This window comes from Botryllus schlosseri, chromosome 9 (genome assembly GCF_051294905.1).
Source record: "Botryllus schlosseri isolate E-star chromosome 9, Bs_hap1, whole genome shotgun sequence".
NCBI classification, from domain to species: Eukaryota; Metazoa; Chordata; class Ascidiacea; order Stolidobranchia; family Styelidae; genus Botryllus; species Botryllus schlosseri.
Window position 1 is genome coordinate 16,902,294 of NC_137244.1, and position 23,417 is coordinate 16,925,710.

At 41.3% G+C, this 23,417-nt stretch overlaps 2 protein-coding genes and 2 long non-coding RNA genes across 4 annotated transcripts in view; 2 read left to right on the forward strand and 2 right to left on the reverse strand.

Moving 5' to 3' along the window:
* The window catches only part of LOC145446194 (uncharacterized), a 239,069-nt gene that overhangs the window by 110,544 nt on the left and 105,108 nt on the right, over positions 1-23,417 (forward strand). The gene's annotated exons all lie outside the window — the stretch shown is intronic.
* LOC145446180 (uncharacterized) lies at positions 365-12,505 on the forward strand. The gene is made up of 12 exons (XM_080324420.1): positions 365-459; positions 1,949-2,071; positions 4,604-4,738; positions 4,804-4,944; positions 7,913-8,059; positions 8,379-8,525; positions 9,416-9,549; positions 9,619-9,728; positions 10,149-10,299; positions 10,381-10,486; positions 10,562-10,731; positions 12,260-12,505. The coding sequence occupies exons 1-12, from the start codon at positions 384-386 to the stop codon at positions 12,458-12,460; spliced, it is 1,641 nt and encodes a 546-aa protein (XP_080180546.1). The 5' UTR covers positions 365-383; the 3' UTR covers positions 12,461-12,505.
* On the reverse strand, positions 10,305-16,471 carry LOC145446192 (uncharacterized). Its single transcript, XM_080324432.1, has 3 exons — positions 14,778-16,471; positions 14,190-14,259; positions 10,305-13,383 (listed from the first exon to the last, which is right to left on the reverse strand). Exons 1-3 carry the CDS (start codon positions 14,889-14,891, stop codon positions 13,202-13,204), a joined length of 366 nt encoding a protein of 121 aa, XP_080180558.1. The 5' UTR covers positions 14,892-16,471; the 3' UTR covers positions 10,305-13,201.
* On the reverse strand, positions 17,494-18,935 carry LOC145446193 (uncharacterized). Its single transcript, XR_013917226.1, has 2 exons — positions 18,201-18,935; positions 17,494-17,741 (listed from the first exon to the last, which is right to left on the reverse strand). It is a non-coding gene; the product is annotated as an uncharacterized LOC145446193 (long non-coding RNA).

Sequence of the window (23,417 nt, forward strand, 5' to 3'; positions counted from 1 at the left end):
TGGAATAGCTGTATGTGTGATACGTCATTGGACGCAGTCAGATAAATATCGAGTAGAGTTGATCGACACCGATATTTCCAAGGAGGCAGATGCCGGTCACATTCATAACATATAAGGTGAGGATAATGGACGATGGACACCATGCAAGCCCACGTATCGCGCATCTTCTGCAATGTCGCCTTACGCTGACCTCGTTTTCGTATCAATCGTTGCGGGCTGTTACGCAGGGAAATTCAAGGTTGATGAATAAGAATTTCTCATTTCAAGTTTTACTTTTCATGCTTGAAAAAATAACTTACCCAGCCCACGGCTAAAGATAATCCACCAACCGCGACTGTGTGTTTTCCAATCAATTACAATCGGCTCATTGTTGTAGATACGCGATGAGATCGACTGGCAGTGTAGCGGTATTGCTCCTTATTCGAATTGCCTTGGTCAGAAGCGAAGAGAGGTATAATGGTAAGAAGAAGATATAAATACACACTGTGCAGAGTGTATTCTCAAATACTTTCTGTCGATAGATACGCGATGAGTGATCACCGGTACAATACATATCAGCTTTATTAATAAAGAGAAGCATATTTTTTTAAAAGCTTCTACTACAGTCTACTAATAGCAACCGACCAACCGCAATCAAAAGTAAGCTTATATGTAATTCCGGTGGAATGCACTGGATTTTCATAAAGCCATGTCCTTCCCTGACCGAAATCCTATGTAGGTGAGAAGTTTGCAATTCAGTCCCACAGTTGACCTGATCATCCGCAAAAGAGTAGCATTAGAACTTAGTGTCAATAGGCTAGATTCGATACCCTATTTACTAGGGATGGCGTGAACGTGAGGTTCACGTTCGTGTTCTGTGTGTGAACCTCAGAAATTTAGAGGTTCACGTTCACAAACGAACGCTGGTAGGTTCTGCACTGTGAACCTTTTTCATGTTACAATTTTCGCTTCATTATAACATCTTTGGTTGAAATTTATTGCATTTCAACTGCGGGCCACTCTATGCATGGCGCTGGCAGCATAAAAATCAACACTAAACGAGCATGCTCCTTGACAATCTCAAAATTTTACTTGCTTTGTTACAAAAGTTTGCTCGAAATAACCATGCAGTCTTCCGTTTGTCAATATTTAGTGACCCTCTGCCGTGAGCTTAACCCGCAATCACACAACATCAAGAGTGAAACCTACTGCATGTAGGTAGTCAGCTTATTCAACCAATCAATGAAATTGATATCGTTGTCTGATGTAAAAGATCTAGCCGGCGTACAGGGTCGATCTTGATTTCATATGTTTATTGTTTCATAAAAACCAAATCCGTGCGATTGGGGTGTTGGCCACTGCTATATAACTTGTTTAAGGGGTAATATCGGTAGCAAGTGCAAAAACCCGTTTTACACTCTGCTCAATATGAACGTCGCAATACTCAGACGCCAAATACAATGTCCGGTCTGGCCTAGATCAACAAGGCGGAAGCTCATATTTCCTTGCAAGCCCTCGTCGAAATGCCAGCAATGTGCGCCGAGTCATCGCTACGTATCGTAGGCTATCACTTCACTGAAATGTTGGGTTGGAATTAGCGATATGACGTCACGTGACGTCATGAGGTTCACGTTCGCGTTCACACAGAACCTTTCAAAAAGGTTCGCGTTCACACGAACCTGAACCTTTTAGAGGTCCACACCATCCCTACTATTTACTCGTGTCTTATGTTATATATATTGCGTGCGACAAATGTAGCATAAAGGTGAAGTTGGAACTACACGGCCAAAGTTATTTACTTATCGAAGTATCATGCATGACATAGACTAGTAACATATTTAATCACTCGGTATATGGATGTAGCGTATTGCCAAGAATCGATTTCAAAATGAGAAGTTTTCTGAATCCATATCTGCATATTGACTTTAAAAGCGTTTCTAAATCATGACACATGAAATTCTTGATGCAGTATCATGTGAAGATACCATTTCAACGGAGGACTGCGCGTTCATGAAAGAATATGATTGGTGTGAAGACGACATCGATTTTCTGCAACGAAAATGCGATTATACCTGTGGCTGGTGCTCCAAAAGTGAGAAGTATCTAATTTTAGATTGAAAAGTGTTCTCGTGTTTGTTAATACAGGCTATAGACTGCACGCTATACAGGCGTTCAGCTATATTTTACACCAGGGGTGGGCAAACTACGGGCCGCGGGCCACATGCAGCCCGCAACACCGTGCTAAAAATCAAATAACTGTGGGTACTTGAATAAACTTTCAACATTATAATGGTGAGTTATATTCTTACCGTAGCATTTTTTTAATTTAATTGATGGCGCGATAACCCGACCTCGCGGCCCATGAATTCAATTTTTCAATTACTTCAGTTTCAATTGCTGAAAATCACAGAAACTAAAACGTAAATGACTAATTTGGACCACGAGTGTGATTTTAGATTGGCAACACGACCAAGTTTATTACTTTTAGTGCTGTATTTGGAAAAACCGATTCGCGAGTGCGTTAGATAGATTCGTTCGTTGCATGTGTAGAAGTATTTATATTTATTATATTTATATATTGCAGAAGCGTATTTACAGGTAACATGGTTATGATGCTGTCAGCATTGTGTGTCCTGGAGTTGATCCAAAATTACAATAAGCAAATCTATAAAGAGATCGCTGCTCACAGACTCAAATTTACATCAAATTCTAAGAATCAGGACAACCGACTTCCATCCCTAATTTTGATAATGAGGACGGCCAGCTTATAAATTCTTGGCAATGTTTCTGACACATGAGCGATATCATCAATTCAATAGTTGGTTTGTTTTTAATAAACCAATACGTACATATTATTTCCATGTTGTCAGTCACTATATAGTCAAACAACAATATTGAATCTTGGCTTAGTATCCCAATGTTATATAGTGCGGCCCGCGAATGAATTCAAATGTTGAATGCGGCCCGAGAGTTAGAAAGGTTGCCCACCCCTGCCTTACGCGTATTTGTGAGTCTGCCGCCGTGGCTCAGAGATCAAAAGTCTGACCCCTGGTCCGTAATAAAATCACACCAATTCCCAGGCACCGATAAGCTGAATCTATTCCTGCACCGGTCCCAAGCCCAGCGAAATGAGTATAATATAGGGTTGCCATACGTCCGGAATTTCCCCGACATGTCCGGAATGTCACTGTTCAAACTGCGTCCGGGAGGAATTTCTAAAACATGCCTAAATGTCCGGAATTTGGAAAGCTCATAATAGGCTCATAATTTTTTCGTAAATCAACATAATGACACTATTTTGGGGAAGATTCATGCTACATGAAATTTTTCTTCGCGCCGCTCGCGATTTAGCATCATATGTTGTTTTTAATATGGGGACTACCGCCCTCGCTCCCTGTATAAAATCATCCTCCTCCACCAGCTCTACCGCTAACTTTGATCATGCGGGCGGATACGGGATCAAACTATATAGTAAAATATAGAAGAACCATTATTATTGACAGAATTGATTCAAAATATTAAACGACCAGATGCATATAGAAACCAGGTACACATAGCAAGAACCCACTATGGTGGACCCAAGATCGTTGTTTATTTCAGTCAGTATCAGTTTAATAATATTTTCATCATTTCAAAACACCACAAAACTGCGATACAATGTTTGTTTGACATTCATGGTGTTTCAACTACATTGGTCATTTTACACCAGCCCGATACTTTTATTTTTTATTCCGTATTTACCGACTTGTAGCACGGCTCACTTCTAGGATTTTTATAAGACACCGCTTACGCGGATCACATGGGGAGGAGGAGCTGCGATACAATGAAAAGATAGGAAGGTGTCGAAACGACTTGGAGTAGTCTTTGAAATCACACACCCCCCTTGGCCTAGGCGAAGTAGAGAAGAGGCATGAACACTGAATGAAAAGTAAAGCAGAGTATATAAAAAACAAGCGACAAAATGAGGTGACATGTGGCGGAAGGCGAGATCGCTATGTTAGGTCGTATTTGGGCGGGAGGGGGCTGAACAATGTGGTTTTGGTCCTGGTTACACAACATACAGCCACATACTCCTGAGCCGGTTCGTGACCACCACCCATCACCTCTGGTCCATAAGCAAAGCTTTGCTAGTGTGACGTCATATTGACAAACAATGCGCTTATACCTCATTTTAAAATCCACTAGACGGCGCTAAAGCGTGTCCGGAATTTCAGTCACAGAAATATGGTAACCCTAGAATACGGATCATCGTTTATTGCAAATAGAAGATATACCGCCTTGCCTACGTCCTCTCAATTAGCTGCAGGCTGGGTCGGGCCTTGTAGACACAGGACTCAGGAGGCTTATCTTATGACCTACCACAGCTACTGTCATATTAGTCTCCACCCTAAAAAATTAAAGACAGAATAAGTCTTTTATCAAGTCTGAACAAAAATATATTCTAGCACTGAAATTTATAATTCGAAACCATCGCTGAATCATCGTTATTATTATTGTAGAGTTGAGTGACGCTTTCCGCCACTGTGGACTGGACACCAACTGCGGACCATAGCTCGACCAGAGACTAGAGATTATTTCGTATAACCCACATCTCCTAAACCTAAATGATCATTATTTACTATAGATGACGACGAATGTACGGACCGGGCCTTGTACCTCGACTGCTCCAAAGTCACGCCTCAGCGATGTTTAAAATACGCCCAGTTCTACTCCACCAGATGTCGGAAGTCGTGCAACTGGTGTGGAGGCGTTCCTCGGGGTGAGAAACTAGCCTTGTTATCGGCTCAAGTATGCTGCGTCATACCACGTGTTCTCTGACGAAAGGGATTTGGAAGGAATGGTCGGCCTGGTCTGAATGCTCGCATAGCTGCAGTGAAGGCGTTCGAATGCGATCGAGGCACTGCTTGGCGGAAGGTTGCAAAGGCGATTCGGCGGATATTGAAAAGTGTAAAATAAAAGATTGCGGTAGGATCAAATATTGACTTATTTAGATAAGCAGACATCTTTTATCCTTGATTTTGACCTCTTGTCTTCAACCTACGTAAACAAAGTTTACGCGAAACCTGATGGTGCATTTCGGGTATAATATTTCAGATTAATAATAATAAATGGTCGCGTACCATTAGTCAATTGTCACAGCACCAGAAATGACTTTCAACAAAGGATATCCGTCCCCTTTCTAATTTACATCCAGTAGAGTAGTATGGATTCTACGTTATACGGGTTCCGAGGTGACAGAGAAAGAAGATGATTTTCTTTCGGAATCACATAACTACAATAAATAATGATATATGAATAAACAGCTCAGGGCGTCACCAGAATCGTTATCATTGATATCGAGGCTTGATTCCGACGACTTATCATAAGTAGAAAGTAGAAGTGCACCAGATGCATTTATAGTGCTTTACTATCGTAGTACCTGCTTTATATAGGCCGTAATTAGGGATTGCGTGAACGTTCACGTTCGCGTTCTGTATGTGAACCTCTGAAATTTGGAGGTTCGAGTTCACAAACAAACCTTAGTAGGTTCTGCACTGTGAACGTTTTTCATGTATTACAATTATGTCCCGTTTTTGGTTGAAATTCTTTGCATTTCAACTTCTAACTACTCTCCGCATGGCGATGGCAGCATGAACAGAAATTCAGCACTAAACGCGCATGCACCATGTCAATTTCAAAAATTATTTGCTCTAAAATTTGCTTGGAATATTCAGTTTTCCATTTGTGAATCTTTAGCGACTATCTGCTGTGAGCGTTGTCCGCAATCACACAATAGCCAGAACTACATGCATAGGAACTAGGTAGTCTGCAAATTGTGCTTAACCAACCAATAAATTATTTACATGAACAAAAATTGATATAAAGAATGCATCGTTGTCTGATATAAAAAATCTCCCAGGCGTATGGGACCTATCTTGATTTAATAACCTTATTTTATCATAAAAACTAAATACGCCAGATTGGGGTGTTGTCTACTGTATAACTTGTTTTGGAAATAATAACTGGCGCAAGTATGAAAATCAGTGTTTCACTTTTAAGAATACATCTGTCCACGCGCTCTAGCCTCGTCGAAATTGTTGGCAAAGAGGCGGAAGATATTGATTTCGTGGAAGTATTAGCATCATTAGCATGCACTTTATCAATGTGGCATGATATGACCAGAGTCGTCGCTAGTTATCATGTAACTTAATATATTACTCCAAGGAAATGTAGAATTGGAATTAGCAATATGACGTCACGTGTTGTTATAGGTTCACGTTCGCGTTCACACAAAACTTTTTAAAAAGGCTCGCGTTCATACGAACCAGAACCTTTCAGAGGCTCGCACCATCACTAGGCCCGTAATCCTCTCTCGTCATGGTGACAATTCCAACAACGCACAATAGTTTAGCAGGCGTGTCGCCATATCCACGATCATCACATAACCACGGTGTTGTGTGAAACGTATGAAAATTTTTACATGATACATTACGCACATGTAGTGGTGGCGAGCTAGCGTAGCGGTGTGCAGGGCCGCAACAGCACTTCGTCAGCCCCCCCCCCCCCCCCCCCAAAAAAAAAAACGTCGGTCCTGGGCCCCATATATGGTGATAACCCATATATGGTGATAACCCCTCAGCCTATTCGCTGTTTACCGCTACTTATCTGCTACATTGGGTGTCCGTTTAGTGAGTCAGCTTTTCTCGCCTAAACGCGCGAAGCGCGAGAAATTTATATAGTTCATTACTGAATCGGGAAATATGATCGAGAATTGCATAAACACTGCTATCAATTTTTATTCTCTCTCCGCTCACGTAATCTGATTTACTGATAAAGCTTAGCGAGGTGTGTTCGAAAAGGTAGGTCCCCTCAATAATAATTAAACATATCCGGTGTATACCCGTTGGCAGGAACGAAACAGCCGTCTTGGGCTCCCATAGGGTGATAACCTGAGCCCACATCACGTTGTTCTATTTTGCCACGAAATCATAGCCGTACTGTTTAGTGAGCCAGCGCGAAGCGCGAAAATTTTCGATAATTCGGTAAAATCGGTCATTAAGATCGGGAGTTGCATATATATTGCTATCAATTTCTTGTCCTCTCTGCTCACGTAATCAGATTTACCGGTAGAGCTGAGTCAGGTGTCTTTAAACTGTAGAGCCCGTAAATAATAATTGAACATCTTCAGGCGGGCGGACCCGTTGGTATGACTACGTTACATAATGTTTTTTCGTGACCTTCTGTCTGCTATATCAAAAAATATAGAATCACCCAAACGTACTAAACTGAAGGATCACACGATTTCAGATTGGTATTTCTTCACTGGCATATAATTTTTTCCTGCGGGGTGGTATTTGTCTTGTGAGGTTCAGATTGTCAAGACAGGAACATTCGGCGCCAGTCATTTAGGCGCCTATATGGACAATTAAACCTATATGTATTTTGTATATACACCGAAATTTTCGGTCAGCATAAGGGCAGTCCTTTACGGCCAAGGTTTTCTCGCTGCCGCTTGTTCTGGCACACTTCTGGGAGTCGCATGTTACATGGCCTAAAACTGTATATGTATTGGTGCGGCGTAGCGCGGTAATGGCCAACGCCAATATGCCCATTTCTATAAATCTTGCGTATTTTTTTCTTGGGGTGAGAGTACCCAATAATCAAAATATTTGGCGACTTGAAATCGCGCAGGGCGCGAGAAATTTTCAAAAAAGTTGCTTAAATTTTCAAAAAGTACTCTATAATGTATGCTGATTCACGAAATAATTTTGGGCCCCCTCCGAGCTTGCCCCCCCCCCCCAATTGGGGTGTTTGGGGTGCGGCAGTTGCGGCCCTGGTGGTATGATCCACAGCTACAACAGCAATAGTCTGCGAGTTCGAGTTCCTTCATGCCGCATTTCAAGCCGGAATCAAACCACATGTTTACGTTAATGTACTTTGAATGTTTCCATAGCAACATGGGGGGATTGGAGTGCCTGGGGTGCTTGCGACTCTACCTGTGGCAAAGGATCGCAAAATCGGACGAGAATTTGTTCAGCCGAAGGTAAATGTCCAGGAAACGCTGATGAGTCAAAAGACTGTAACTTGCACCCTCTCCAAGGTAACCATAACGTTCTCACCGTAGCAACTTAACTCCTACGCATACGTTCTGTTTAAGTAAAAAAGACGTGCTCAGAATGGTGGAATATTAGCAACGTGTATCATCGCATATATCTCCATTGCTATAATAGTGCGAGATACTTTCCAATTCTCGTTACGTCATTAAGAGCAAATATCTGACGCATGTAAGGAAACCAAATTACGGTTTCACAAATGCTCATAAATAACCAGAATCAGGATCTCACAACCTGCGCTTGAATGTGAATATCAATATTTCTTAATTATTTCTTATATTATTAAATTCGAATGTTTTATCTCAGCAAAAGGTGTGAAATTTTGTGTATGGAGCGCATGCAGCAGATCGTGTGGTGGTGGGACACGATCGAAGGTGTCTTATTGTCCATTGCCAGACCCAAAGAAATGTCCGACAACATACGAAGATTGCAATACCCATAAATGCCCTTATAGTAAGCATTCCATTATTTATTGTTCTTTAATTTGCAATATGCTCGTCTACTGCGTTGTGAAAAGGCTGAAATAAGCGCTGGTTGCTACTTTTGTTGGATGATTGTTTTAAATTGGTGCACCGACTATACTTGTAATTTCGCACCATTTCGGTCAGGACCATAGCGTAGGGTGCAAATCAGGACATTACGGTACCAAATTTTGCTTTTAAGGTGGTACACGTTAACAAAATCCACTACACCTCTGGGATATATCTCAATAGAGATTGGTGCATTGACTTCTTTCACCCATTGGAATGGATGTCAAAGCGAAATCTGGTACAAAGTGATTTGCACGCTATAATCTGGTAAACATGCCTGTTATCCACCCACGTATTTAAAATGATGGTCACAAAACGGGAAACTTTGGAAATAGTCTGATCGAAACCATAGAAACCATTCGGATGCTAAGCGCGCACAATGTTGACAGTGCTGCGTGATTTCCGTATTTAGTTGTCGGTGTCAATTTCAAAACGCTAAGGATCGGTGAGCTTGAGCTATTTGTGCAAGGGTTCTGCGATATGGAGGGGACCACTGGACTAGTACAAGGGTACTTTCTCATTTCATCGTAGCATAATTTTGCTGTTGATTGTAGCATTATATATTACAATTCGACTCTAAATGTCTGATATGCTTCAAAACTATTCCCGTGTAACATCTTGGATCATATTCCGCTATAATTTGATCATCTTGGCCAAGCGTAACGTCAAATAACTGCGTCATCCTCAATATCCGAGTCTTCTGTGGAATACACGTCTCGGGCATATTCACACTTATTACTCATGAGTGGGTCGATTCTCATTGTGCACGGCGCAGTTTCACGCGAGTTGTTGACGCACTTTATCTGCGCGCAGAAAAATGCATCGAATATCGATACAGAAGCGACGAATCGGCATGTTGCGCCGACATCGGTGACGGGTGTCAGAACCGAGCTTCCCGGAGAGTAATCGGCGGGACTATTGCCAAGCCAAAGCAGTTTGCGTGGATGGTATGCAGTGCAGAATATGTGCATATATGTTAAGCGCGGGCTGTGGTTTTATAGTGCCCGTCAATTTAGGCGCGGTTGGAAGCAGTGGGCGGTCGTCCGGGCACGAGATTTCGGAGATTATTCTGCGGTGGTTCGTTGATACATCCATTGTTTATACTGACCGCAGCTCATTGTTTCGAGTAAGTCATATCGTTTGATTCATATTCGTCCAGTACCCTCCACGCGGGACAGAAATATATCTCTCCGAGATAGATTGATTTATGACTTGATTTAAATGAGAATTGTTCATCCGTACGAAGAATTGAACATACATATTATATAGTTATTCGGTATGGGATTTCAAAAGCTATTATTCAAATAAATTACTACATTTTAATGCATATGGCCCAATATATTTTATTGTTCATCGACTCAAGTGTTATATCACTAACTTGTTTGACCTTGAATGTTATTTGAACAGAGGTCCTATCAGCTTATATACGAAATCAATTTTCATATGATATCAGCAAATGAGGTTAAAATATCTTTTGCGCCCTCTTTCAAATATCCTTCGAAATCAAAACAATTTGTAAATAAGCTGAAACTGTTTATCTACGTAGTAATATTACCCCGGATCATATTCAAGTTCTTCTGGGAGCTATCTCAAGAGATGACACCTCTACACTAACTCAGCGCAAGTCAGTGGCTGCAATCACAAAGCATCCTCACTACAGTGATCTGACATCCTTGAACGATATTGCATTATTACGAGTGGGTAACAATAATGTTTCGCAACTTTATCACGGCGATCTTACATTTGAAAGAATGACTTATGCTTTATACATTGCACAGCTTGCGTCTCCAGCGACAACAACAGACTTCGTGAGACCAGTGTGCCTCCCGAAAGGGGAAGAGACTAAGATCGATACTTCTTGTTTCGTAGCAGGGTGGGGGTTCAGTGAGTCAAACATCAATTTATGCTCAGTTATCAGTGCTTGTCATCGTAGTGACTTTTGCATTTTCCTGATTTTAGCCCGGGCCCACGTGCCGCTGTCATCACCCAACTTGATGGAAGCGAAAGTGAGACATCTGCCTTTTGGAGTTTGCTTGAAAGGCCACAAATCGTCTCCATTCGGGCCGAGTATGAATTCTAGTAGCATGCTGTGCGCGGGAACGATCGCGGGAGGCGTCGACACATGTCGCGTAAGCATTTGGTATACGTTAACGTACCCCACGTTACCCAGGGGTGTCAAACATACGGCTCGCGGGCCGTATCCGGCCCGCGAAGTAATTCTGAGTATAGGAAAATGCTCATCATATCCAGCACGTTTGTAACAAACGTTGAGATGTTTTTAAGAAAACACTTCCATTAAATAACCCCTCAAGAACGCAATTGTTGAGTATGTTCATAGGCCACATTATAACCATCCGGTTGTGGTGTTGTGGATTCACTCTAGTTCTAGTCACCACTAGAAACAATTCGATTACATTGACACCGAGTTCGGGAAGACAAAAAGTCCACATTGAGTTGATAAGTTTTATGAAAAAATAGAACAATAAGTAGTTATTCTCAGAAGCGAAAACGCCAGTGCGAAACCGTTATATGCCGTTTACATGAAGAATATATTAGTTACGCAAAAATATCCTTCAGATATCTGTGGTCGCACCGCTGTGTCACTTCAAACTCAAAATATCTCCGGAGTCCAGGAAAAAAAACGAATCACGATATATTAATAATGAACCAAATTCCAACGTCTGCATTTACAGTTGAATCTATTGCATTCCTCGCAACGCACGGAGATGGCTAACGCCAAATTACGACTAAAACAAAGGCAGCATAGAAATATGCCGACTTATCGTCGGTACCGCCACTGTTTTAGCGGTTGATAAATGTATTCAACCAGCCAATCATCGTATTTTTACCAATTCCATTGTTTGCGATACGCTGGTCCGTAATACGATATAATGTTGTTTATGCTTGATAATGAAGTATTCAAGTGAAATGCAGAGGCGTGAGGTAAAATTTTGGAATCAATTTGCTGGTGCGGCCCGCAAGCGATTTGGAATTTGAATGCGGCCCGCGACGTAATTTGAGTTTGACACCCCTGACGTAGACGTTTATAGGTCGAACGCATTTCATATAGCTTTATAAAACTTTTATAAGAGATAGACAGTTTTACGTAAAACAAAATGGTGAATTGCTATTACGTGTTATGTTATCAAATGTTCGCAGATACAATAGATACACTGAATGATATAGCAATGTGATTTTGAAATTTGATATATGATGAATAAAACAATATAAGTAAAGTGGTTGCCCGGCATATGAGCATGTGACACAACGAAACACGACAGATCAGCATGCGATAGGCCTACTTTAGTATGCGTCTCTGGCATGTGGTTTCACAACCCCAAAACTTACCCTAATCTCCTCCCTAACCCCGAAATAAACACACACACACATATATATATATATATCCTAAAACCAAAGTTAACCCTAGCGCAATCCTCAATCTCAACCAAACCTGATCCTAACCCCAAATTTTACCTACATGTTCAAGTGTCGCATGCCCAAATGTCGCATGCTGAAGTGTCGCATGCTATTATGTCCACGGACCAAGTAAAGTAGCTCTCTGTAGTTTTCTCAGTCGTCAACTCTGTTTAAGCACACATCTGGTATCAGGATCTACCCCCTTCTCTAAATATTGATATAGACGAATTTAAATTCCAGGGTGACAGTGGCGGGCCAATCATGTGTCAAAGATGCTCCTCGTGCGAATGGTATGTAGCTGGAGTGACGTCATTTGGTGCGATTAAATGCGGAATCGCTAATGTTCCTGCTGTTTACACGCGGGTGATACACTATGAGGACTGGATAAATGAAGTTGTGAATGTTCATGATCCACTGGGTGTCGTATGTAATCAAATTTGACTGAAGACACCGACTGTATGCAATACATACTTTTTTCTTTGACAATGCGCCCATTCAATCTAGACATGTGGTTGTGGTTGTCTTTCGTGAGAATTAACATAATTTTTATTTTGGGATTCGCGTGCTGTACCATACGCTTATTTCAATCAAATGCTGTTTGCAAGGAATAATCGAAAGTCTTTGGAACAACAGGCGGTAGTGGCGAGATAGCGCACTAGTATAGTCTGCGGCTGCAACACCAGTGTGTACGGGTTCGAGTCCGACCGAGGTCGACTTCAAAATTCCGATACCTAAGAGTTGGAGGTTTACCTAGGCTCCTCCTCGCCACCTCATCCGCGAAAGCGGTGTCTTACAAAAAGCCTAGTGGTGGGCCGTGCTATAAGTCGGCAGTTACGGAAAATAATGAAGAATATCGGCCTGGTGTAAATGGCCATAGTAGTCGATAAACACCATGAACACCACAAAAACAAACAGGCGGTAACGTGCACTTCCAAATTCATATCAACGTTATTTTTAATGGAGAATGCGTCCTCTGGTTCCAAATTTGAGACTATGTTTGATTTTCCGATCGAATCGTGGCGTTAAATACTACAATTTGAAGATATTTTATTTCTGGCTGTGCTGCTAGTTTGTATTCCCTATTCAATATCTTTGTACATATGCTTTGGATGTGTCGTAATCAATGTTTGCCTTAGAAGTTCCTCGCTACCATTCCTGATATGACGCGAGTTGTGGGGAAGACTATGACCGCAATACGCTGCCCTTCCTTGGTGGCGGTGCAGGCGATGGGTTTCTCTTGCGCGTGCTGTTTGGCGTAGCTCGAAGCTTTTTTTGAAATTCTTCCTTTAGCCTCGTTTGTCTTGAGAATCGAATCTTGAAGGTGAGCCCCAAGAATGACATAAACTCTGCAAAGTCCAGTGCGCCTAAAACACAATCATCTAGTTATGCTGTGCCACGTAGTTCCCGATTCAGTTCAGTTCATCCAATCAATACACCACAAGATTGCGATACAACGAAAATATAGGAAGGTACTTTGGCATAGATGAAGTAAGTAGGAGGCACGCACACTGAATGCAGAATAATAGGTCTGTTCAACGACATTTTTCACTTGTACGCCCCGAGCTCTCGTACAGGGTGGAGAGAAACAAGCTCCAAGCTAGTTAGTAGTTTACACCGAAAAGAAAGTGTGAAGAACTTCGCTTAGGCTCCGACTCGCCGATTATATAATAGATTATTATTTATGTGTAATAAAACCAACGCAATAAGGCTAGACTTGAGACTTCACTCCATTCAGCATTTTCTCTGTAGAAATGAGCACATTTATTGGCTCCTACTTTGGATGCCGGCAGATCAGTTAAACGCACGGCCGTGTCCGGCTTTTGAGTAAACAAAAATGTCCCAAAACGTAGATTCAAGTGTACTACAATGCATATTTCTACCGGAATCAGTGTAAATTTTGATTAAAACTTTCATGGATATAAAACACCACCAGAATTGTGATGTAATGAAAAGAAAGGAAGGCAGCTGGGTGAATTCCGTCAATCGAAGAAGCCACCTGAGGTCGCAAATATACCAACGAAAAGGAAGAACATGTTGAATCGGGGTCGGTACGCTGAATGAGAAATACGATTATATCACAAAATGAGCAAGGAATGAAGTGGCAGCCATTGTAATATGAAACTGTAATTGTTATATTCGTAGTCTAACAACACTGCAGCGTGATGCTTACCGTCGTCGTTGACATCCATTTGATCGAGGACAGATTTGCATTCCTCAAGGGAAATCGAAATTCCACACGCCTGTTAAACAAAATCCATTGTTGCAACGCACTGCTATGTCAACGTATGATCCGGTTACAATGCTATTTTATTCATAATCCAAATTTTTCGACGGCAATAACTCCGCTACCACTGGTTGGAATCGAACCAAATTTGGTGTGTAGGCTTTAAGTAGGTAACCTAACAATTTTATCAAGTAGCCATCAGTACGAGTTGAGAAAAAAAAAGACATTTTTGAAGAGCCCTAATGAATAGTCGAAGTACGCGATATGGAATGGTTGGAACGCCGCTCGAGATCGCCGTCGGGTCAATAGTTATATAACTAGTTATATATCACTGGAATGGTCTGTTTAAGACGTGGTCGTAAACCGTTTTCGACAAAGGAGCAATACTGACGCTATATTTTATATTGAAATTACTAGGGAGGCTTCGAACAATGCTAATGTACTGTGTCGTCACATATGTTTTAAACAAGGGTCATGTTTTAAACATGTTTGTTTTAAATGTAACTGCACCTAAAAGGCTGTAAGACACTATACCTTCATGAAGCTCATTAGCTCATCCAGCTCCAACGTTTCACTGTTATCTTTATCGAATCTTGAGAATATGTTATGGACCGATTTCATTACTTCCTCTAAATCTATGTCAGCCATCCGTATCTGCTGGTATAGCACCTTCTTTACCCAACAATCGGCATGTATTTTCGATTTGGATTCATGAACTGATATTCGGTAACTGTAAAGACAATGTGGCCTAATATGAATAGTGTAGTATACTATACTCCGTTATTCGCACCGATACTAAACGTCTTGATGAAATGTAGCCTACATGTAGCCTAAATGAAGCCTACTACACTACGATCCTCCACTTCCGCGATTTTGAAAACGGTCATGAAAAACTTCACCAGATAGCGTATACTACGCTACTAATTAACACGTTGCATCTATCACTAGCATATAACATTAACACAAAACTAAACGACTTCTATATTTTGTAGTCATATATGGACAATGGACATGGACAGTGAGGAGTATTTTGTTCTAACAGCTCTAATGCCTGCAGTAGTTAATAGCAATCTCGCCTACACAACCATGTTCGCAATATGCAGCATCTCGTGGTCAGTGTTACAGTTACTGATCAGTGCGATGCATGAATGAACAGTTGAACACTTTGAACAGTGAACACAGACACTATGTTGTGGCTAATCTTGAACCAACATTAGTTTCAAAATCATAGAATACTTCTTATATGCTGCAAGCTATACAAATTAATCGATTTCTTTTGTACCTATATATCGCAGTATATCGATCATGGCACGAATGTTTAGTTACGCTAATTTTGATGAAGTGATAAAAAATCGACTCATGGTGTCTCAATGCGCTCCAATTTAGAGCCGTCGTCCGGCTACATCCTCCTGGAGACCATAGTCCAGGGGTGTCAAACTCAACTGACGTCGCGGGACGGATTCAACTCTTCAGATCGCTCGCGGACCGCACCTAAATTCCCCATTCCCAATATTCCTCAAAATCCATGCCTTATTTTTCATTTGAATACTCCATTAACCAGCGTATATACACAATAGTGTGTTAGATTATATTACGGATCATGGGGGTTCTATTCTAGCTGCACCTTTTATTCGCAAACAGTGGAATTGGCAATAGCGATAATACGATGATTGGGAGGATGAGTAAAGTTATAAGCCTATAAAGCACTGGCTCTAACGATGGTTTAAGTTGGCATATTTCTATGCTCCCTTCGTTTTAGTGATATATTGGCATCAACCCTGCGAATGCATTGTGAGGAATGGAAACACGGTCGTTGGAATTTGCTTCATAGTATTATATCGCGGATCGAGTTTCTCTAGAGGCTGAAGACCTCTAATATATTTTCCATGTAACCTGCATATCAGGGTTCCTGGCGTTTTCCCTTCTGTGAATAACTAATCTTTCGTCAGTGAAATGAGTTCGCACTTTCCTACCTTCTCGGAATTGGGTATCAATGTCAGCGACCTGGTACTAATGGTGACTATAGAAACCACAACGCCGTAGTCTGGTGGTTATAATGTTGCCCATAAACATGCTCGACATGTGCTATCTTGAGGGACTATATATTGGTTATATTTCTTACTAAAAATCTCAACATCTTTTAGAAATGTTCTGGATATGACAATGTATCAATCTACTCAAAATTGCTTCGCGGGCCGGATGAAATCATCTGACGGGCCGGACGCGGCCTGCGGGCCGTATGTTTGACCCCCCTGCCATAGTCCATCTCTTCTCCTATCAGTTCTTCTAGACAAGTAATCAATAAAATTTCAGGATTGCTGATTTGGTTTGTAATATAGGCCTATCCATATAATTGTCAATCACAATACAATCTCTATGAGTGAGGAATTGAGCATATCCTCAAGGTTCTAACCGCATCACATCTGCGTTCCTATCTCAAGATAAAACATCATGTATATGTATACTACGTTCCGTAAGCTGCAGACATAGGTTATATCTAAATAACGTATGGTGTGTTTGCACGACATATAGCCACCCACTTGGCATTTGCATGTCCAGGAAGTATATTGAATATGTTATTACATCAAGTCTCTACCATACCACGCGGTGATTGATATTGAATAAGAACAATGCTGGATTTTCCCAATAGAAAACGCTTGACTTGCACAAAGACGCAATAGAATATCATGACATCCGAATATGACTGGGTTGTTGTTGTTTGTAGTATTCAATTCATGGTGTTTGTCGACTACAATGGTCATTAATATCAGGCTGGTATTCTTTATTTAGATTCCATAGCTGCCGATTTATAGCCCGGCCCTCTTGTAGGCTTTTGTAAGACACCACTTAAGCCAATGGTTCTCAACCGGTGTGCCGCGGAACACTAGTGTGCCAATTGGACTGCCCAGGTGTGCCGCGCGCAAATGTGCACTGTAAAAAATAAAAACCTCGATTTACCGCGAAATGTTTGGAAGCACGGTAGCCAGACATTTCGTGGTAATCTAACATTACCGTTAGTCAATGTAAATTTAACTTACACTCGTCCGGTAATCTCACTTTACACGCCAGACTGTAATGTTACAGTCAACTCCGGTATATCTAATCTACATGTTCTCCTGTACATTTGCGATCGAGACTGTCATTTTACCGCCTACCTACCTACATGCTGTCCCTGTAAATCAGGATTACATACCAGCTTGTAAATTCACGTACATCCATAAACCTATCGCAAAGCAACCCGATGCAAAAATATCGCAACATTTTCTTCACATCCCCAAAACGACATTGGAACAAACTGTATATTCATTCATGATATCACGATGAAGTGGTTATCGATGGAAAAATATTGCTGCTGGAGGTCTAATTCTTCTTTAGGAGACATGCAGTAACACGAGTGGTCTCAAGAAAACGTGAATTAATTCCACCACCGGCCAAACTTCCAATTGTTTCTTTTTCTCGTTCTCATTCCTTCTGTGTAAGTAGTATCTTGCAGTTCCGCTAAAAAGAATTCATGCGTAAGTCGCTATATAAAGCAAAGTTCCTAACCTGGACAGTGGACATGACATTGTAAAGACTAAGACAAATAGGCTAACAAAAATATAACATGTTTTGAAGTACCGGTATTGGCACATTGTGTGATGACGGCTCCGCCTTTTACATGACATAGCAGAGATTCATGAAGCAAAAGGTTCCTAATTTAAGGTGGCATGTGTGGCAAACAAATCCAGCAGTGGATGAAAACATATCTATGCTATGGCCCGAAAATGACATTAACAAGTCAACAGTTTCAACTCCTCCGCAGCGGAGTATGTGGTCACTGAATAAGTCGACAAATATCCCAAAATAAAACAGAGAATGCGGCGAATGAAATATATCAATCATGAAATCTAAGTCAGCGAGGGCTGGTGTGCAGAGTCAGATATTCACGGTAACAAATACTATGTAGTACTGTATTACCTTTTAAGATGCGTATTCCATTCAGCATTCCTAGAAATCTTCAACGATCGTGTCCACTTTCTTCAAGCACAAGCTTCGCTCCACCCTTTGCTCAAATAAATCTCACTAATGGCCACTGGCCAGACGACACTCGAACGATTTCGAAATAAATGGTATTCATCCGCTGACACATGACACCAATAATATTTACTGGCCACGTTATAATGTTTGATCTGGGTCGTTTTTTCCATACAGAAACATTTATCATTGCATATAGTCCCTTTTTTCATCTAATTTCGTATAAATTGATATATATTCCATGTGTTGTTCACTACTTACTGTACTTACCTAACCAGACGCTGCTTGTGATGTCACAGTTGTGCGTTGGTTGTTTACTACGAATCTCAGAAAAAGCAGTCACCTAATGTAACCTATTACAGGTCGCCTTGTCCGCCATTAACAAATGGTCAGCTGAGCATGCGGTGCTGATATTTCTCGTTTCCCCGAGCAATATTATACATCCTGAACTAATTTTCTAACTTATCAGCCTTATCCGTAACAACGAATGTAACCAACGAGACTGGCCGTACCCGGCGTACAGCCATTGCCTTATAATATAATATGGCTACGGTGTTCCACATTAGCTACGATTGTCAGTTATTTCTTGTACCCTACTAAGCTTAAATTGATACTAGGGCCAACAATTTCGGTATAACAGACCCCAGTCTCGCAAACGAGGTTCAATCAGGTCAAATCACCTCTAGAATGATGTATCAGTAACATTCAGCTCTACGTATACATTGGCTGCAGCGATTTTGAAGCTAATCAATTTTGCCAATAGCTCGGTAAACTGCAGTAACGAGTAACTGTCAGTAATTTTGCGAAAAAATTCTGGTAACTTACTTTACAGCTATATTAAGGTGATATTACATATCAAAATGTAAAATGACAAGCTACGCACAGTAATTGGCTGCGACCGGTAATTCGTGGTAAAATTTACAGAGATTTCCCAGTAAATCTACCAGATTTTTTACAGTGTGGTAAACAAGATCGAAGTATAATAAAAACTACGGAATCCAAATTTGTGTGTCATTGTTGGTGGTGGTATTGAATTTACAAGATCAAGAAATGCGATGTACAATGCGATGTAGTGAACAGATACAAGGATGTCCCGACGACCATAGTTATGGTATCTCAACCTGGCATCCCCATTAGGTCATGGATTGGGTCTTTTCCTGGGCTTTTTAATGCAAAGACGCTCTGAGCACAGAATCTCATAAATCTGCGATGCTTCGTAACTTGCTAATGCACTGCCATGAATCAGACTGGTGCCTCCACCGTCAATGTGTGTGATACGCTAGTTTGCCCACATATAGTAGCATTTAGGACGGTGATAACGAAACTCGGGCAATTGGACCGTGATGTTGCGGTGTGGCACAAGGTGTTCACTGTTCAGTTCACCTTTTACTTATAGTCACCCTCATCAGAACCGGAGGCTGAACACTGAACAGGGACATGACGCAGGTTGATGACCTTTTTCTTTTTCTATTTCTAGTCATATTCTTGCCATATCTTCGACATCGAAGATCATTGGTCACGTTTACAAATTAGAATTGCCAACATAGTCATTTACTTCACATGGCGATTGTCAGGTAGCGTGCCGGCGCTGCAGGTAAAATGTAGGCTCAGGCCGCAACGTTATGTTGCAGAAAACGAATTTGAGATTTGAGAAGTAACGTCGATCAAATTATATCCGTTAACAAATTTCCCCGCCGCTGAGGTTCTTTATCCCGGTTTGATGGAACTATAATTAAACTGCGGGTGACTGCCAGAAACACTATTGAGGAATTGCAATCCTCACAGGTGCTATTACATAGGGTTGCCATACGTCTTCTTTTTTGACTTTTTTTAAAGTGTCTTCGGAGGGCGCCCTTTTGTCCTCCTTTCTGGGAATTTTGGTCAAATTTACGGCCAAATTCGACTGAGATTTCGTAAATCAGCACCGAAGTAACGCTCCGGCGGGTATTGCGGGAGCTGAGCCGGAAAATTGGCCCTTTTTCAGTCAACCACCTCATAATGTGATAGAAAAACGGTATTTTGGGCACTGAGTGAGAAAATTGACATTTTTTAGTCAACCGAGCACAAAGTGGGAAAAATTCACCATTTTCCCAGGATTTTCCTCCGGTTGTCTGAAAATTCTGAAAAGGTGTCCTCTTTTCAGATTTCCAAAATATGGTAAACCTAGGCTACTATTCCACGATCTGCGTGGAAATGCGCTTGGCATCCATGCGCATATACGTCTCTGTATTTGTTAGTGGCGATCGTGATTGGACTCTTAGATGCGACAGTTAACTATATCAACAATGCTGTAGTGGGCGAACTTTATTGTCAAGCCAATCTTGTGAAATTAAGCTCAGCCCGAAGTTTAAACGAGATCGCAGCACGCCAGTTATGTGGTAGTAGAGGTAATAGCTGATAATTCAAAACCTCAGATGGAAGCGGACAATGTTCTTCTTCCAGCCTGCACTAGAATTGTAAAAAAATGTTTGGGGAGAATTGAAAACGATTCCCATGTCAAATGATACCATTTGTAGACGTATTTGTGACATCTCCGGAGAGATAAAAAGAATACTAACTTATTCTTTGAAGCTGAGAAAAGCCTACTTGAGTGCTTCGAAGAGGTAGAAGTAGGCTACTTCGTCAGTGACCACCTCTGTAGCACTGTGGTTACTGCTACGTTTTCCGGTAGTTTGCCTGTGTCGTAAGCCAAAGAGTTGAGAACCTCGGTGCTAGTGTGCCGCGAACTATTTTTCATTTTTAAAGTGTGCCGCGAGGTCAAAAAGGTTGAGAACCACTGACTTAAGCGGATGAGATGGCGAGGCGGAGCCTAGATAAACCTCTAACACTTAGGTTGGAATTTCTGGAGTCGACCTCGGTCGGACTCGAACCCGCAACTCATTCGTGCAGCAGCAGTGGATTATACCACTCATCTCGCCACAATATGACTGGATGATCAATTGATCATATGCGATATCAATACGGTATAGGTCAATAATAACGTTATCAAGCGTTCACGTAGCCTACTGCTAATTCACTTCATATCACCGCACTGATGTTTTCTTGTTCTTGGTGCCGCAGAGAACTTGTAAACCTGTCAATTTGTCTAAAGCTGGAAAACGTCATAATGCCAGGTACGAAAAAAATTGGTGATTATTTGTCATTGTGTCGGTGCCTCACCTATACTGTGTTCTACTAATACCTCAAATTCACTCCAAGAAGGCTGGGAGCTTTGAACACCAAGCTTTTGTTAGCTGTGTAAAATTATGAATTTAAATGAGATGTTCGGCTGCCCTTCGAGAAACACTCGGAAGTGTCAGTTGTTGTTGTTGTTGTTGTTGTCGTTTCTGTTATAGTTGTTTGTGATATCCATAGTGTTTGTCGACTACAACAGCCATCTTAACCAGGTCGATTTTCCTCACTTTTGATTCCGTACCTGCCGACTGGTAAAGCGGCCCACTTCTACCGCATCGTTTGCGCGGATAAGCCTATAAATAACCTTGTGTAGGAATTCGGAGTAGACCACAGTCGGACTCAAAGCCGCAACCCATTGGCATTGCAGCTGTGGATCATGCCACTACGCTGTCTCGCCACTAGAAGCGTCAGTAATACGGGGATTAATTCGTGTGTCCGAGTCGTGAATATAAAGCAAAGTTTCATCATCATCATCATTGGTTTATTAGCAATTTTATCAGTTCAATACACCACAAAAATGCGATACAGTGAAAAGATAGGAAGGTGTCGAAGCGACTTGGAGTACTCTATGGAAATCAGACACCCACCTTGGCCTAGGCGGTGTAAAGAGGAGGCATGCACACTGAATGAAAAGTAAAAAAGATAGTACAGGAAAAAGCAAGCGACAAAAATGGGGTGGCATTCATGAATCGGAGGTAAAGTCGCGATGTGGATTCGTACAGAGACTTCTTTGACTTCCAAGTCTTTGTACTTGAAATAACCTTAGGTGGTTGTTTCGGATAGCTCAAGCTCGAAATGTTGGTGTGTAGTGCAGAGTTGGATCAATTGTAATTTGTAATTGTAATTGAATGTATTTAATTACATTTTTCAATGTAATTGTAATGTAATTGTAATTGAAGCATTTTTATTTTGTGTAATTGTAATTGTAATTGTAATTTGACAAAAATTTTGCTCAATTACAATTTCAATTACATTAAATTGCTATTGAGACCTGACAAGCACAACATAAAATAATTGACTTATAATGCATTCTCTTTAAATGTCAACAAGGAATTTGATGGATCCATTTGCGGAAGCCCTTGACTGCGCCCTTGCGGGCGAAGTTTTTTTTATTTTTACCGCTATGCTGGCCTCGGCTGCCATTGTATACAATTATTAGCTTACTAACCAACGGATGGATTCTCAACACGTGACTCACGATTGAATACGCCGAGAAGCGAACTGCTGAGCCGGCTAAAAGCAGCAGAATTGATAGTCCCATAGCTGGCGATCCAAGCGTCGAAATTTGATATGTATGGACGTATGGTCCTAATCGGAAGCTAGTGTCGCACTGATTCCGCAATAAAAGTATATTTCCAGGCAATGGTACCATCCCAAAATAGTCGTGAAAGTCTGGGAATCGGCATTGTTCTGAACAATCGCTGGGTGTAATTGGTCATTGTTGTGGTCATGCTGCTGCGGCGCTCTCACTTTTCAAGACAGTCGGCCTTAAACGGCTATTTTGGAGCAGTTACATTGCCCTGACGAGATTTTAATTTGAATTTTCGGAATTAGTGCATCGATAGCGTACGATAAAGACCAGATGCATCAAATTTAGACGCTTGGATCGCCAGCTCTAGCACTACAAGGTTTGCTGCTTTTAGCCGGCTCTGCAGTACGTTTGTCGGTGCATTCATCCGTGACTCACATCTTGCGCATCTATCCGTGGGTTGGCAATCTACAATACGATTTCAGATCACGATGCTGCATCGTTACTTCGTCTGGCTAACTAACCAGATCACTGGATATTATATAACGTCTTATCTGACAAATCACGGTTTTGTTTTTACTCCTCATCCTAATTCCTACGTCCCTCGATAAAAATGATATTATATACTATATACGCAAATCCAACACTTGCATATATTATAATACTTTTTTCAACGACATACTGCATATAGTTCGAAAACGTTTTTTCTTTTTATTAATTAACGGGTATTTGCGCAT

Coding starts and splice junctions, on each gene's coding strand:
- LOC145446192 (XM_080324432.1), bottom strand. CDS start 14,891: ATGGCTGACATAGATTTAGAGGAAGTAATGAAATCGGTCCATAACATA. Junction 14,260..14,777: donor AGCTAATGAGCTTCATGAAG/GTATAGTGTCTT, acceptor TTTGTTTAACAG/GCGTGTGGAATTTCGATTTC. Junction 13,384..14,189: donor AATGGATGTCAACGACGACG/GTAAGCATCACG, acceptor ATTGTGTTTTAG/GCGCACTGGACTTTGCAGAG.
- LOC145446180 (XM_080324420.1), top strand. CDS start 384: ATGAGATCGACTGGCAGTGTAGCGGTATTGCTCCTTATTCGAATTGCC. Junction 2,072..4,603: donor CTGTGGCTGGTGCTCCAAAA/GTGAGAAGTATC, acceptor TATTTACTATAG/ATGACGACGAATGTACGGAC. Junction 9,729..10,148: donor ACCGCAGCTCATTGTTTCGA/GTAAGTCATATC, acceptor TTATCTACGTAG/TAATATTACCCCGGATCATA.